The 17,061-nt window shown below is 46.0% G+C and overlaps 1 protein-coding gene across 3 annotated transcripts in view; it reads right to left on the bottom strand.

The window, feature by feature from the left end:
• Nucleotides 1–2,267: 2,267 nt before the first annotated feature.
• Nucleotides 2,268–17,061, bottom strand: part of cpx (synaptic transmission protein complexin) — a 406,174-nt gene continuing 391,380 nt past the window's right edge. For all 3 annotated transcript variants that reach the window (XM_037426904.2, XM_037426903.2, XM_075876397.1), the window contains 2 exons: nt 9,387–9,522; nt 2,268–7,863 (listed from right to left, as the gene is read on the bottom strand). In XM_037426904.2, coding sequence (XP_037282801.1) covers nt 7,790–7,863; nt 9,387–9,522 — 210 coding nt within the window. In that variant the 3' untranslated portion in view covers nt 2,268–7,789. The remainder of the gene's footprint in view (nt 7,864–9,386; nt 9,523–17,061) is intronic.

The raw sequence follows: 17,061 nt of genomic DNA, 5'->3' as shown, positions 1-17,061 counted from the left end.
CGGGTGTATTACAGTGAGGCTTGAAAAAAAGCCGAAGGGGAAATGTCCACAATTTAGGGGTAAGAGATATTTGCGGAGAGAGAAAATAATAACAAAAAACACAATCATCCTTTCCTTTCTGGTGGGACTGATACGCTCCAATCGGGAGTTGCGCAAGGCATGGTTTGCAAAAAGAGGGAAGTGAAATGGACGCTTTCTTTTTTAGACCATGTTTGTGCTTCAAGCAGGGGCTGGAACTCTCTCTAGAGAGCCGGGCTGAACGTTGCCGCATGCGTAATCAGGTATGTGATTCACATAATTTGATATAATTCTGTCTATATTGTCACTAAAAAACGCAGAAACTTGTAACAAAATTTCTATAATGAACTGCGATAGCCTGTTGCTTTCAGAACATTTCTTAAACCCTTGCGTTTGAAGCGTGAAAACTTGGGCAAGTTGGTAGGACATGAATGAATATCAGAACAGCGCTGCAGACAACGATTGACGAAGATAATACACACAGAGCTTCAATTAGTTTCAAAATTATTGACACTAGAGACATATATTTCAAATTCAGACAGCTTTCTTTTCAGCCAGTTTAGCCTGAGAGAACCTTTTACACGCATACCGCTGCATGTGTACATTTGTTTTTGTAAATGCCACAGTTAAGTTTGTTTTTCAGATATCACACTGTGTAAATGTGCCGGTTTACCATTCAATTTGTTCTTATTCATGCAAATCTACTAAATTTGGTGCTTCACTCTTATTGCTCTAAAGAGGTAACTTTTTTTATGATCACCATTTACAGGAGGCCCAAATGCAGTCTTCGGCTCTGGAACCTCCTCCGGCACATATTTTGTCATAACTACGTTATTTATAACGATTCCTAAAATTATACAGATGGAACACACAAGCCATTTTTTATCTTCTGTAGCACGGTTTGCAGCATAGCTACTGCGTGCCTGCCCAATTAGACGGGAAGACGCAAAGACAAAGGCATGACGGTATATACGAAGGGTTTTGCACAAAAATTGAAGAGAATCTGGCGCTGCGGTCCTGCGATGCAGAAAAGATCGCTGCACTGCAGGTGCTGCAATGCAGAAAACAAAAAAGTCCTAGAAAAGATGGATGGAGCAATTATTGAACAGAAATGTCGCTCGCTAGAGGGGCATCCTCTGATCAACAATTACTCACCACTTCATGGAAACGAGAGGTTATACCCAGACTCGTCAGATCTTCATTCTTTGCTGAATACATTGGTGTGTTTTCGTCTGTTACATTGTATTTACCTTTTAGTGGCTAACATTTCGGAACCGTTTTATATTCATGAATGGAAGATAAAAAAAACGAATGCGCGTATACATGCTCAAACAACGTGAATTGTTGCGTTTGTAACGCAATATTTTGTCGAAAACGAATAATGCGCCAAGCCACAAAGCCCGTTAAGCCTCAGGACAATGTTTAAGAAAATTCTTTTGATAACTGTAATTACCAAACACAAAGAATCAGAATCCTTGCATCTCTTCTATATGAAAGTGTAAAAATTTCATTAAGAACGAGCAGAAGAGAAGATGGAAGCTGAAAGATTAGAAATTCGTGAACATGGGTTGTGGCTGGAGCTGACGTTTCGACAAGCGGGCTTGTATTCTTCAAGGCTGCAAGTGATGACATTTTGCAGCGTTGAAGAAAAGTCCACTTGTCTAAAAGTTGGTTTCAGCCACGTTAACAAACTTTTCAGTATTCAATCTAGTAGTTTATATAGTGAAATCTAGTAGTTTATATAGCGCATCGTAACATTTGACTCGTTGAATACTCTCTGCCCTTTGTCCGCACTATTCTTAATACGATGGCAGCAGCAGCAGACGCCGCACTCAACAAACTTTTAAAAGGTTTGAGGAGAAAGCTTGGAATTGTTTTCTTCAGTGACAAGTGGGCATTATTACAGCCACAAGTTTATTGGCAAACGAAGAATAGCTGGTCTTTGCCAATTGATATCCCCATACTTACACTCCAGATACTTTCCATTCACCAGAACTTGTCACGTCAGGCCGAAAAAGCCTGCTATTTCTCGGGCTTCGCATTGTCGCGCAACGTTTCGGTTTTCTACCAGAGCGGACTGGAGGCTATCGAGAAGAGTGAAGTACCTACCCAGAGTGTTTTGATCTTTTTGTTTGTTTAGTACTACGAGCTGCTTTAGCCGTTTCGCGAGCAGCGTACTCGAGGTGCGCTCCCACCACGACCGGGGGGCACTTGGCTGCTGTGTGGCGAGAAAGTCAGGAGGCACGGTGCACCAGTTTAAACTCTGAACTTTAATCACTGGTTAGTGTACACATGGTTAGTGAGTCCATTATGTGGCCAAGCACCTATACACAAAGCTGACAGAGACACTAGGTGCGGAGCGAGCGAGGTTCCCGGCCACGTGGCTCGCGGCAGACCGCCGTCGTCCGCCCGGGCAGAGAAGTAGACCACTACATACTGCATCTCGGTGCCTTGCCTAATGCCTTGGAGAGCTCCAAGCCAGCTAGCTGCGAACCTATGTAGAGAGAGCTCTATAGAGAGAAGAAATACGAGGGGTGCAAAGAGTGGAAGGGTGGTTAAGGTGGCGGGGTTCGTCTTGCACGAAAGAGATAGAGACACTAGCACACACACCGCTAACGTTTTACTCGTTGTATCGACCTTTTTTTCCTGTTCGTGTGTCGCCAGGATGAACATGTGGTTATGAGACGTGAGAAGGCGGAACCTGTGCAGGGGAGGGCCAGGGGAGGTGCAGCGGTCGCGAGCCTTCTAGCTGGGCGTCGTCCCCTGGCGATGCAGCGGTTCCCTTACACAACTTCCGTGGCCCGCCCGGGCAGCGCACGCACACCGGCACAAAGACGCGAGAGCGCTCCCCACGCGCGCGATTCGTTGTTTGGAGCCGTCCCCGGGACGCCGACCGAGGCGCGAGACTCCCGAGGCACCCGCACAGACGCGGATCCCTCCTTCGGCGCATGCACCTGCGGAACAGCTGACAGGCCCGTGCCTCACACACGGCTCACTTGCTTGTTTTTCTCACCATATTTCTCTCAGAGAGAACCGTCTCTTCCTGCCCTACAAGTGTGGCAGCTTGGGCTCGGTATGACATGACTATAGTTATAGCGCGAAAACGGAACGACAACAAGGAGAAAAGAAGGGCACGAGCGCTCATGTCCTTCGTGTCTCTTTGTCGTCGTTCTGTTCTCGCGCTATAACTATCGTCATGCCCTATAAGGTCATGACAATTATGGGGTAGTGAATAGCAGTGCCTGAGAATTCTCTGAATAACAAGCCTTGCATTACGCTCGGTGTAATAGACAAAATATTGAGGTGAATGTCCGAAAGTTACTTTTATCCGCTCGACAAAACCAACCCCTATTTTCTAGAGACAGTGGTTCAATTGCGGCCCTGCTGACGCTCGGTACCATGAGCCAACTCGAGCGTTGCAGGCCTTTATATATACCGGTTACGATCTATTTAGCCAAAATAATGATGTAAGCTAGAGCTGAGAAGCGCCCAAGGGCCTGAAAACAGACTGCTTTTTTTGTAGCTGACGCGTGCTCTTAATTTTGATTTACACATCAGCAATAGCAAACAAATTTGTACTGCTCCAAGTCGAAGCGTGCAAACCGCACTTGTGCTTAGCTTCTCTACATTTTTGTTTCTTTAGTGATTTAACTCACTGAGGAGACACTGCGCTAATTTAGTGTTACACTCTGCTGGTCCTCGATTGCGCAAGTCTGTTGAATCTACTTAGTGCCCTCTCGTTTGAAAGGGCGACGGCGAAACAGGCCTATCTGTCAGTGATAAGATGGGCTGGGCGAGCCTTAAACCGAGGTCGTGGCCAAGGCACGTTCAACCATCTCCGTCAAAGTGTCGTCTTGACCAAGATAGGTCCACATGTTCTAATCAGGGCTGCGCGCCCAGACATACCCGCATGTCTTAATCAAGGACGCGCCCTCGGAGCTCTTCGCCTGCAGTAGAAACTCTGCCCGTGAGGCGAGTTGTCTTACCATTGTTCTCCGAGCTTCCGCCGTGTTCCACTTAAGAAATAAACGCGTTCAGCAAGCACTTCAAGGTAGACCAGCAAAGCGGCATGGCTTTCCCTTCTTCGCACTACCTTTTTATTTCAGCACGATTAGAGTTTGGAAGGGAGAACAGGTGCGAGGCGAGGGCCTGGTCAGTGACTCTGCAGCGTCCGGCTGGCCGGGCGCGGCTGCGCTTGCATGACCGTGCGTGCGCCGCCCCGGCGCAAGCAGTTAACGTCCCACTGCATGGGTCCCTTTCTCACAGCTTTGCACATCTAGGCTTCAGAGAGAAAAATAATACATCTACAGGCACTTACACACGCAAGGAAAAAGAAAGAATGCCGGCGCCGAAACGGACCGTCTTAGAAAGAAGCAGCGCTTGGTCCAGCAGAGAAATTTGCTCATCTTCCTGCCTTCACGAGAGGGCCTTGATCGAAATAGATTAAGTACAAGTTTACTGTTGAAGTTTGCTGCACTGTCAGCAGTCAAGCGGAAAACAAGTCTATTCCGAGCACTCATACGGTGCAGTCGAATAACTTTCGGCTTTGTAAATTTTGTTGCAGCCTTGGGGAAGGCCCGGCAGATAGCAATAGTGTTACTTTGGATCATAATGTGTCGAGAAACGTTTACGCAGTAAGAGCCATCACTATTCACTGTTTCTAGCTTTGTTACTAGCTTTGTTCACAGGTTCCATGTGTCCAATTTAGCAACAATTTCGTCGTTCGCAAGACGTACCAAAGGTGACCTATATGCCCTTACCACTGTTTCACTCATCGTATTGGCAGCTCATTTATCGGTCCCTGTACCTTATATGCTCTATTTTGATATTGGGAGATATGCTTCTCGAAAGCAATATTTCAGAGCCACACTAAGACCAAAAAAGTTGAATTAACTAGAAAAGGCGCAACTTTTATGCGATTTTTTAGGTGTTTTCATTTAAAAGACCTACCTTATCTGCTCTGAGCTTCCGACGGAGAACCGCCACTTGCAAAACTGCTTCAGATCCTTCTCAGGCTACGCTCCTTTTTTTCTCAAACGGTTCGTTTCAACACGCTGGTACGCAAGGCGTACGCAGGCGTCCGGTTATTGCTGTACAGAGCCAGAAAACTATGTCGCAAGCAGGCAGCAACTCTTAGCAGACACATATTGTACAAAGACGCGCTGCAGACCATCTATCAAGCAGACCTTCGACTCACGCGTCACCCTTGACGCTTCGCGGTATCCGAAGCGGCGCAAAAGTATCTTCACCTCAATTGTGCGTCAAGCTGTCGCTCTGCGTCTACGACGCGTCTTTAGCCATTCAGAAGCGTCTCTTTGAATATATGCACAAAAGAACAGGCGGCGTACGCTCGGTGGCGAGAGGAGGGGAGACGTCGAGAAGCCCAATGTCTCGCGGGTGCCTCGGAAGTGCGCCACGGGACTGCCGATGTGTTCTCACCAAACTATATACTGCCAGCTATGACGCTACAAGAAACTCGACACAGCGATTCGCGAAAGAAAGTTTAAACACAATGTACATCGAAAAAAAACTATCTTTTTTTTCTCGCTTATGTTGCAACAGTTTGTCCAAGCGTAAGTATTTTCTCCCTTCTCCTTGCTTAGCTGAAGCCCATGTTCCTCGAAAAACACGTGCAAACATTCGCAAGTTCAATTTTTACTACTAAAGTACAAAGCTGAATTGTGCTACAACCAAATCTGCAACCTCATTTTCATGCCCACAATATTAAGAACCGAACCGTTTGCGTCGAAGTCAGAAAGACAGATATATTAAGTCCCGTTCATTTTTCCCTTCTCCTCCTCGGCACATCCATGTCACAGAAAAGCGCAGCTAAACGAGGCAGACTAGGTCGTGTCATAATGCACAGAAAAAAAAATGCACGCTGACATGTCGCTCTAAGCATAGCCACTGTTTGCTAGACAGTTATTCCCTCCAATACGCGAGAGAGCCACATACGTCACAGCAAAACGGGTACACACCGCATTTCGGAGGCGAATACTGCACAACACACAATGGCAGGCAGGCGTACCCCAGAGAGCACAGCAATACAGGAGGTTGTCACATATGTACACAGAAAGCAAGAAATTGACAAAGGCCGAGAAGGGGAAAAGGAGGGGTGCGCGGGCTCAGCTGCGGGTGACTCCCTCGGGAGGTTCCCGCAGTTCGTCCGCCGCTCGGCCAGCCGCGTGTTCTTCCCCAATTGAGCAACTGTCTGGCGGGCTGTGGTCGGGCCCGTTTCCGGGTCCGGGAACCCCGTCCCGGGCCTACATTTCTTTCCGGCTTCTCGCGGACCGAGGCAAAACCGTATTCACGCCGTGCCAGTGCTCATTGGACGCCAGGTGAAGCGGAAATACTGAGGTGTGTTGGCCTCAAGGGCTTCCACCTTCGGACCAATGAAAACCGGCTAGACGAGCAAGAAAGCATGCGTGTCTCGGTGTCAGCCAGAACTTTCGCTGGACGAACTGGCGGTACAGTGAAAGCTGAGACGAAAGGCCGTCAGTAGACTGTGATAACCACGCAGCAACCACGCTTTCAGTTCGTCGTCAGTAGAGGAGTTCTTCGGTTGTCATAGTTAACTTCTCGCAAGAAGCGCGAGCTTTTCGTTCAAAAGTGATAAGCGTACACGGTTGCAGGATTACTGCTGTGCTGCTTGAGAAAAAAACACACTCTCAAGCAGCCAGAAACTTCGATGAAACACGCACCCTGCTCATGCATAGTTTTGCCTTCGGTGCACAAAAGCCAGGTATGAAGCGTAGTCACGTACCCGACCGCATGCGGATTTCCCGCACGCCACGGACCGCACGGCTTCGACGAGTTCGATTGGCCTCATGGGCACTGAATAAAAAGTCGTTACATGTTCAAAAGATGCACTGAGCTCCCGACGATGCCCTTCATTATCTGCGTAAACAAGAACAAAAAAGCACACATATTCAAAAAAAAAAAGCTAGCTCACTGTACGAATGCTTCAACCTGTAGAGTGTTCTGGCTGCTAAACACCGCCACTCTTATAGGAGGACCTATACAAAGTTTTTTTATAAAATCAAGAAATACCGTATAGAGAGTAGATAGAAAAGGACGCCTCGTTACGTGTCTTTTATTCATCGCGGATTACTCGTGCTGTAATGCACACGTGTGTTTTATTTTCTACCATGTAGTACTATATATTCTCGCTTTTCGTAATTCGACATCGAGGGTTACGCAGTGAAGAGAAGACACGAACTCACAAGGTCCAGCTACAATCGGCTGTGTTCAACAGGGTTCCTCAAGGCCTTCTAACGCCAAATAACAGCAACATTTCGGCAAACGTAGAGGCCCCGCGGAGAGAAGCGAACCCGTGGTCGGCCGTGCGGCCCGCGGTCCCAGCCGTCCGGCGGTGTAAGGGAAGGTGGTTCCGATGGGAAGGGGGCGCGCTGGGAGGCTGCGCCTCTGGGGGCCAATGGCCGATTCAGCCTCGCTGCCGAGGGGAAGACGACTGGGGGAACCGGCTGGAGTCGCGTCTCTGGCGGCGCTCGTCCGTTGTACTTTCGTTTTGTATCCTTGGCGGCGTGTCTCCGAGCGCGCCCCCGGCAGGCCGCCGCTGCTGGAAGAGCGCGAGTTTTGCTGGGCGCGAGCCTCTGGGCAAAAAATAGAGTATCCTTTCTAGCGGGCGGCCCGGGGAAGGCGACCCTGTGCCCTCCCCCGTCCCGTGCGGCCTTGCTCTGCGTTGTCGTCGGTGTTCTACGAAGGCGGCGCAGCTCTGCGCCCTGCTGCTTGCATAGCTGGAGGCCCGCACTCACTGCAGTACGCACTTGCCTTCGATGCTCGATTTCAGCTCGTTCACCTGCGTCTCGATGGTGTTCCGCAGTCCTGCGACAAACAACGTCAACCTTTAGGATTCGCTTGCGGGCCACGAGCGAAGTGCGAGAACGTCTTTGCAAAATAGCGCGAAAAAACAAGGAGACAGAAAGAAACACACAAGAAGGTTCTACAGTCTCCTCTGCGCTCATGTGAGAGTGAAAGACAGCGTACTCCACGAAAAAGTACGCAAAGCTTGGGCGCGCGATAATGTCAGATTGTTCCGTGGCGTTGCTATTTTGTGACCGCCAATAACACGGTGTTCGACTGAAATACTTTAGCAACGCCCACTATCCATCTTGTATCACGGGATGAAATACAAGTCGTGAGAACACCTTATCGCATTAATATAGAACCATCAGCATAAAAGCTGCAAAGAGCACCGTTCCGGACAGAATAGAAGGTTGTCAACTGCCGATTGGTCTGGCACTGAACACTCCTAGCTGGCGGTGAAAGTTAATTTATTTGTGTACAAATCCATGATAGGTGGGTACATACGTCACAGCCAATGCGACATTTTTTTTTAAATCACAAGTCCCCGACCTTTTATATTCTGTTTCGAATTGTAGACACTCACAGGCTACTGCGTGCATTTTCACGTTATGGCTAATTTAATATTATCTTTGCGTACTTGTCATTTTTTACCCTCTTTTTGGTAGGTTTTGATGACCACTTGATCGACAGGAATTAAAGTTTGCGTGGCCTGAAAATTTTGTCCAGCAAGCGGACGAACGGGAATCTGAAATAAAAACAATATAATTACGTTACATAAGTGTCTGTTCCGATTTAAAATGGGGCACCCAAGAACACGCGTCAGTTAAGCAGCGAAGAATGCTTTTGATGCGAAGGATTCTTGTCGACTGTAGCTGACTTCCTTTCTGCCATCTGCCTGGCCGTTATCCCGAAGCAAAGAGCGATATTCAATTACCTAGATAGCTAGTACACGAATACAATCACTTATCGCTTGACACAACTGCTTTTTGTTTCTATCTTAAGACTTTCCGCTAAACACCTTGAGTTATCTAAAGGCAATGCCCGAAGCACTGCATTTTTTTAGAGATGGGCGGTAGGGTAGGCATGCTGTGATTTACTTATGGTACACCAAAACAACCGGCACATGCCTAAATATTTTATTCCCCACTTTTTCTTTATTTACTTCACTTGGGCTTAAAATCACACAACTGTGACACTAGATGCGCGGGGAGGTACACAATCGATACAGCAAACAAGAGATTGGGTTGACAATGAAGGACCGTGATTATCACTATGCCTCGACTCATCCGTTACTCCGCTAAGTAGAATGCGCCAGTCCGTGTTCACTGAGAACGCTATCACCAAAGGTATTGCCACGCCACCTCTCCACTAAATTCGTTATTGGTTTTGAAACGCTTTTTTTATTTTGTTGATTTTTTTCTGAGGTGGCTCAGCTATGGAAGAAACTTGATGAAGCGATGGTCACGCGTCTGTACTGCCTTATCAATCGCGCCCTCGGTTCATCAGAGGCACGCCGACTACGAAGTGCCGATCTTACTCACTTGTGAGATCATCCTGTTCTGCGGCCTCGTTTTCCGCGGCGATCTCCTCGGGTGTCTTTTTTCGCCGATTGAGACTGCCAGCGGCAAAATCATCCACCTCGGCAGGCTTCTCCTCTTCCTTCTTCTTGATGCCGTACTGCACGAATGACCAGCAAAGATTCATAAGGAGCGTTTTTCAAACAAAGTCATCGTGAAGGGAGGAAGAAAGATAAAGGACTGGCAGGTATCTTAATCAGTCTTGAAGGACAGCTATGCTACCCTCCACTGGGGAGAGGGGACATTCTATATTGCACCTGCCTGAACAAATGCCTGGATCCTAAATATAGTTTTTCGAATTCTTTAAAACATCACGATTAGTTGGAATGCGGTGATAGTCACCGGCCACAGTGTACATGAATATTTCTTAAGTCGAAAGTCTTAAGGACATCATCAGAAGTTGAACGTGGAGTGCGGTACACAAACACATGTCACCAGGTCACTTAAAAAACAAGATTAAATTTTAGCTTCAGTTGGTACCAAAGGTATTCTGCTTGGCAGTCCACTATGGTACTAGAGCTACGGCTGTGTTTCAAACTGCTTCTAAAAAAAGAAGACCCTGTACGGTTGTTGGGTTGGGCAAGGAGTCACGTGAATAGATGTACTATTGTGCGGCAGAAAAGTAGAATGGCACAAAGCATCACACCGTAGGAAGTGCGTTACGAGTGGGTGGTTGAAAAGCGCCAACCTCTTCGCTATAATAATAATAATAATAATAATAATAATAATAATAATAATAATAATAATAATAATAATAATAATAATAATAATAATAATAATAATAATAATAATAATAATAATAATAATAATAATAATAACTATGCGCAGCTGCGTTTTCAACCTGACCACTCAGGGGGACCATGCTGGAGATTCATTCCATACATTGTAACTTTTCCAAGCGAATGATGAACTTATAGAGCACTCTCCAAATAATAAATAGTTTGGCATGCTTTGAAAAACCTTTAAACAACTGCAGTTTCCTCCACGGGTGGCGCCTATGATGCCGCCAGCAGATTACCGTTCTTGTCTGCATACAGAATGGAGCCCCTCTATCGCGCATGTATGTGCGCAGTGGTTATCGATGTCTGTTCATCCAAGGCATCAGTTATGCGCTGCAGTTGTTATGCTTTCAGTTCGTCATGCCGGGACGCTCTCTTTTCTCTACAATTCCGTCAGTGGAAAACAACGTTCAAGTGAACTGCGAAATCGGCGCCATGATAACCTTGTGAGCGCTGCGTCACGCTTATACAACGACGTGGGTTATGCGCCACACTTTTGACGATATACTGCTTGTAAAGGCCACAGGTGTCCGCATGTTTGAAAATTAGAGGCCCCGCCTCGGCGGTCTAGTGGCTAAGGTACTCGCCTGCTGACCCGCAGGTAGCGGGTTCGAACCCCGGCTGCAGCGGCAGTATTTCTGATGGAGGCAGAAGTGTTGTAGGCCCGTGTGCTCAGATTTCGGTGCTCGGTAAAGAACCCCAGGCAGTCGAAATTTTCGGAGCCCTCCACTACGGCGTCTCTCACAATCATATGGTGGTTTTGGGACGTCACACCCCACATATTAATCAATCAATCAATGAAAATTAGAGTACAAGTTCAGATGAAATATAAATATTCTGCTTTACCAACTGCGGATGGCTAGAGACACTGGAATAAATTGCCTCTTTTTTTTCTGGGTATCTCACGTTACGCAACCACTGCTGTAAATTTCCCTGGACTTGGTTTCTTTGGAGACACGGATATAAAGAAAAAACGAGAAAAGCAAAACACTCCAGCCTGCCAGCTATAGCTACATTCAAGGGAATGTTTCTTAAAATAGAGCATGCATATATTTTGTAAGCTTGGTAATAGGCCCCAATAAAGGCGATTGCTCAGTTTTCATGATCACTCAGTAAGCACTGTGAAAAAGTACCAAAAGGAGAACTTGAATATAAAAGGTTCATGAGACTTTTTTTGCCAAGCGAGACACTATTCTTCCCGGTACGTACGAAACTGCAAGGTTTGATTGATTTATTGATTGATATGTGGGGTTTGACGTCCCGAAACCACCATATGATTACGAGAGACGCCGTAGTCGAGGGCTCTAGAAATTTCGATCACATTAGGTTCTTTACCTTGCACCCGAATCTGAGCACATGGGCCTACGACAGTTCCGCCTCCATCGTAAATGCAGCCGCCGCAGCCGGGATACGATCCTGCGACCTGCGGGTTAGCAGCAGAGTACCTTAGCCACTAGACCACCGCAGCAGGGCAAACAAGAGCGTGCAATAGTAAAAACAAAACAGACAAACTTTATCCTCCACTGAGAACCACCGAAAGACTTCTATAGATAACGTGGTGAACAAAAGGGTGGTGATACGAAAGCACGTTCCCAGGTTTACAGGACACCCGAACAGCTTTTGAATATACAAACAGCGAGTGCGTTATTATCTCCTGGCGTTTCCCGTCCTTTTGGCACAATTCCTTATGCCGAAAGGTTGTTCACGTGACGTCACGAGAAAAATGAGCTTTTGATGGACCCATGTGCGAGAGATATTAGCGACCAATTGCCTCCTACAACGCTCTGACTCGCAGTCGCACTTCCATTTAGCTTTGTCTCACATGGCTATCATGCAAGATCAACTGATTTCTCCTAATTTTGTGTGTTTTCAACTGCGCAGAGACAGACGACAGTGTGTAGCCGAAAAGTGCGAAATCCTGATAGGATGAATGCCTAGTATGGACATTGTTCAAGTGTTTTATGAAAAAAAATAGAAAATTGGCCTAGTATCCGCATGTTTCTCGTCAAATGTCGTTGAAAGACGAGAGTCTTGCATATGGAGAGAGTGAACAAAATATTTATTTGATGTTTTGCGCGAGAAAATTGGTGAACTGTATTGCAGAAACGCTGTGTTAGAGAGTCTCAATCCGTGCAGCGAAGGCGAGCGAGCGCATCGAGGCACGTAAGACACGAGCGCAATCCAGCAGTTATCTTCAAAAACGAAGGAAGGCGTACATGACTTTCTCGAAGGCGATAAGGTGTAGAACGCCTAAGCGATGGGCAGATGCCACCTTAGCAAAGCGTTGGAAGCACTTGCCTTTTTGAGAATCGTGTTGGATTGTCAGCGCAGCGTGATAAGCGCTATGGTCCTTCAAATCATGCATGTATGCCTTCCCTAGTGTAAAGACACACATAATGAAATATTGGCGTGTTATTACGATGCCCCAGATATGCGCAGTAATTGCTTTTTAATTGAACTGCACAAGTATGAACGCTGAAGCTTGAGCAATATTGGTGGACGCTGCGGATGGGGTTGGCCGTTTGCGGTATTCTTACGGCGGAGAGACAGACAGAAAGAGAGGCATACAGACAAACATTTTGCGTCAAAGTACCCCCAAAAAAGACTATCATCTGTATTGAGCGGCGAGGACGTAATACTGGCAGTAATAAAAATGGGGAAGAAAGCGCTACCTCGTCTTTCAACTCGAAGTGGTTTAGAGAGCCCTTTAAAAAGCCTGTTGATGGGAACCAGCCCACTTGGTTACCGCATACTGAGTTCCCCTCGGTGCCCTATAGTATGACCAGGCCGGCGTTTAGGCGAATGCAACTTCCGAGAACGCTACTCATGTATACTGGTGGCCAATACCCACGCGTGCACGCGGACAAAGAAATAAGGCACAAGAAATGATGCAAGGCAGAGTCCCCCTTTTTTTCTCGGCGATATCCACTCTGTGCCGATGGGACTCAAACGAAAGTGGGGTTTAACCTCGGGAAAAAACAAGAAAAAAACAGTCACATCGTGTTTATTGAGCACATTTTCCTCAATCTTGACTGCAATATCCAGAAGAGTAAAGCACTGATGCTGGCTTATGAAAAAAATGCGATCGCTGTCTAGAGAGATTTATGTTAAGCAGTTGCAGACTTTTTCGAGCTCAACGTGACATTCCCTGACAAGTCTTCTCATGAAGGGCACGGCTGGGCTTCTTTCGTGCAGAAGAAATAGCACTCGAGAGAACTTACTTTTCTTTGGATACTACAGGCATAACTCTGCTAGGAACATTAAATATACTCCAAGCACAAAATCGTCGTTTTTTTTACAAAAAACGCGCGTTTTTTAGTGCTCGCCGTAAAGCCTGACGCAACATATTAAAAATATATATATATAAGATAGCCATTTGTCTTACGCGCGGAGTCATTCTTTCCTGCACAACGTACACAGCCGAGTGCTGCATCCGCCTTGGTTTCGAGAAAATCCTCGTTTGTCTCAATATGTAGTGCGAACCATAGAACTGTCTGCATGTAAACCCTTCGCAAATCTGTTGCTCGTATAAACTTCTCGCAGCAAAGGAGGCACGAACACGGCGACAGCGGCGCTCCCTGAAAGCACTGCCGAGTGCGACGCCTGATTGTGAAATATCACCGTTTTCCCAATAACGCGTTTATTTGCAGCAAACGAAAAATAGGTAAGAAAGAAAGAAAACAATAAAAATAAAGGAGTCACATGTTATTTTACAGTCATGTGTAAAAAAAAGAAAATCGAAGCCGGTATTTACAGTATATCTGCAAGCTCAAATTCCCGTTAATTCTGCTGATGTTGTTGGCGAAATCAGCAGGTCAATCACAAGGTAAATTAATGAACAAAAACAATGGTAACCCCGGTCTCGTCAAAAAAAAGGCAGATGCCACGTGTCAGGTATTCGACGTTATGCGAAGCATGCGAAGGGAAGGTGACCGTTTTGCGATTTTGTTATTGAGCAACACGTCGTGAAATGACGCTAAATATGTGTACAAATGTTGCACGTACAGACACATGTTGAAGAGTTGCAGATGTTTATATGACCAGTTATTTGCACTTGCGCAATTATGCCAACTGGAACATGCGTATTAGCAACACCCGAAGCATGATTTGAAGCGCTGATGCTCGCGAGGATGCTGGCCCTACACACTGCTACATAAATCAACTTCAGTACACGACAACTAACCAAAACTGACGTTAATGCGACGTGACGGCTGTTTCAAAGGAGTACCTATGTAATGTTTATGGAATCGGGTTGGCGGCACTGCAACCACTATTGACGTTTCACGAAGATTAGCGTCTATTTGAAAAGTAGTTTTGAGACCTATAGCTCTGTGGTGAAGTGCTTTATTGTCATGCAGAATGCTTGGTATCGCTGGTTTTGGGACGTTAAACCCCACATAACTAACGAATGCTTGGGTTCGATTCTAGCTGGGACCCTGACATTTATTCTTTGCATTCATCGGGTCGATGCTACCGATGTCGGGTATTTCTTAAAGGCGTTAAAATTGCCCATGTTCGTTCTCGTCGTTCCTGGGTAGATACTAAGTGTCAATCACTTGTGGCACATACCCACATACCAGTGGCACATACCCGCCCGTGGGTATGTGCCACTGTTGGACGGGAAGTGTTTGGCGACGTACGTGACGGGATTGTGACATTATTCTTGTTTTCACCAGCGCGTCATATTTGTAAAACCATCTTAACCTCCCATGCTAATTTTGGTTCACGCCAAGTTAAGGGAGTGACCACGAGAGCCCCCAAACGTAAGTGGCTAGATGATAGATAGGCTCAAAGTAGCCGAAGTTGACTAAGAAGTGCTTCGCATTAAAAAAAAAACATTATGGCCAAACCCTCTTACGCAAGGTTTGTTGCTCGCATCGAACGTATATCATAATTAGTGAGGTTTGCTTTAAAATTCCTGAATGCACTTGCGAAAGAAGAGTTCACTAATTTGCTCTCAAGCTCGTAGACCGCCAAATAATAATACCATAAACAGCGACAGCAGTGTGACTTGTTATAAACACTCGACAGTTTGATCTATACAATACCGGATATGTACAACCTTTTTTGTAATGCTCCCACGTAGGGTCTTAAAATAAATGAAGTAAAGTAAAGGAAACGAACGAAGCTCTCGGTCATTTCCCATTCGCAGGATTGCATTGAAAATACGTCCAGCAACAAGACTGCCTGGCATTTTTTCACGCGAACAATTCTAACATGAGTCCTGCAACAGACAGCTCAAAATGAAAAACTCAGTGACCAAGTAGCTTGGGTGAACCGCCAGTGGCGCCCGCCCCTCTGAGCATGGGAAGTCGCCCAGGTCATTAAAGCACTGCTTGAGCTGAATTCGATCCCTCATTATTCCGGCATGCTCACCATGACACCTTTGCATACTTCAGCATTTTCTGCGAGCGTCGATTATCAGGAGGTTGAATTGTTTCATTACGTTGTATTGTAAGTGCGCCACCAAATATCAGTCTTAAAAGTTGCCCTCATTAAATGTGTTCAAGGAGAGGATGGTGCCTAAACATGTCTCCGGCCAATACTCTTCTTTTTTATACACAGTAATTTGCGTGATGAAGCTATAAATATGAATAAAGTATATCAAATTCACGCACAAAAATGCTAATTAAAAACGCAATGCTCTCACGTCATGAATAATGTCGACGCGTCAACAACAATATTCCCACACAAGGCACACACACACAAAAAAAACGTTCGCGCTTTTCAGAAATGTTCATCTCCCAGTCCTTTACAATAGGCGATCACAGCACAGTAGCAGGAGACTTACCGCCCTTTAAACACAACTGCAGTCTTGAAACGCAAGAGGCAACGCAAAGCATGTAACCACAAGTATCTCAAAGCGAACAATATTTACTAATGTAAATCAGTATTGTTCTGATATTTCCTAGTCTTCTAAAACAGCACTAGTGCACGTGCATCAATGTTTTGTAGAGTTTCTGTTGGCCATATAGCCAAAAGTTGTGCTAGTGATAGCGACCGTCGATTCAACCTATTTATTTTTTCAAAAATGTTTTGCGGGAAACAGAAAAATTTTTAGAATGTAGAAAAAGGCATTATATGTCTTTTTCTGCAATGTCATCGAAGCACAGCTATCTTTTCTTATCATTTATAAAAAGTCCTTAACGCAGGCCTAAATGAAGTCTATAAAGTAATGTTTCGACACTTTAGGAAATTTGAATCGGAATATGAAATTACATTCCAGGATCGATTTTATATAATGGAAAAATAAAAATGACGTTCACGATACAAGCCTCTTTGGGCAGTCGACCTGGGGGTTAGCTCACGAGACATCGTGCATACTTCGATGTTTTTTCTTTTTGCATCGCAAGCCGATTTCACATAAAAGCGCTCTAAGCAGGCTGAGAATACAGAGATAAGCGCGAGCTCTTCGATCTTCGGCAGCGCTTTAAATGATACAACGCGGGCACTTACGCTAGCCTTCGGATGGGTTTTCACTGTACTGTTCAGGCAAGTACCGGAAAAAAAATTTAAAACACTTCAGTTGCAGCCACGCGTGCCTGTGACAGGAGCATAAAATAAAGAAAGAAAAACCTATACCGAAAGAGTAAGCGGTGCGTTCTCGATTCGCAGCAGGGGAGTATGCCGCGCATTTAGCGTGCCTATGGCTGCGTGGTCGCCCGTGCGTGCACCTAATTAAATCCCCGGTGGGTCTTGAGCGAACATCGGTGGCCCCACGTTGTGTTCGAGAGGACCACGCGAAGTTCCTCATTTCTTTGACCGGCTGCTGTCGTCGACTCCCGTTTCCTGCGCTGACAAGGGTCGGACCGCATACTGCAGCAAGCGATGCGGTCAAAAGGAAGCAGACAGAGTTAACA

Source organism: Rhipicephalus microplus, chromosome X (genome assembly GCF_043290135.1).
Source record: "Rhipicephalus microplus isolate Deutch F79 chromosome X, USDA_Rmic, whole genome shotgun sequence".
In the NCBI taxonomy this organism is placed as follows: Eukaryota; Metazoa; Arthropoda; class Arachnida; order Ixodida; family Ixodidae; genus Rhipicephalus; species Rhipicephalus microplus.
This window is presented reverse-complemented; position numbering and strand designations above follow the sequence as displayed.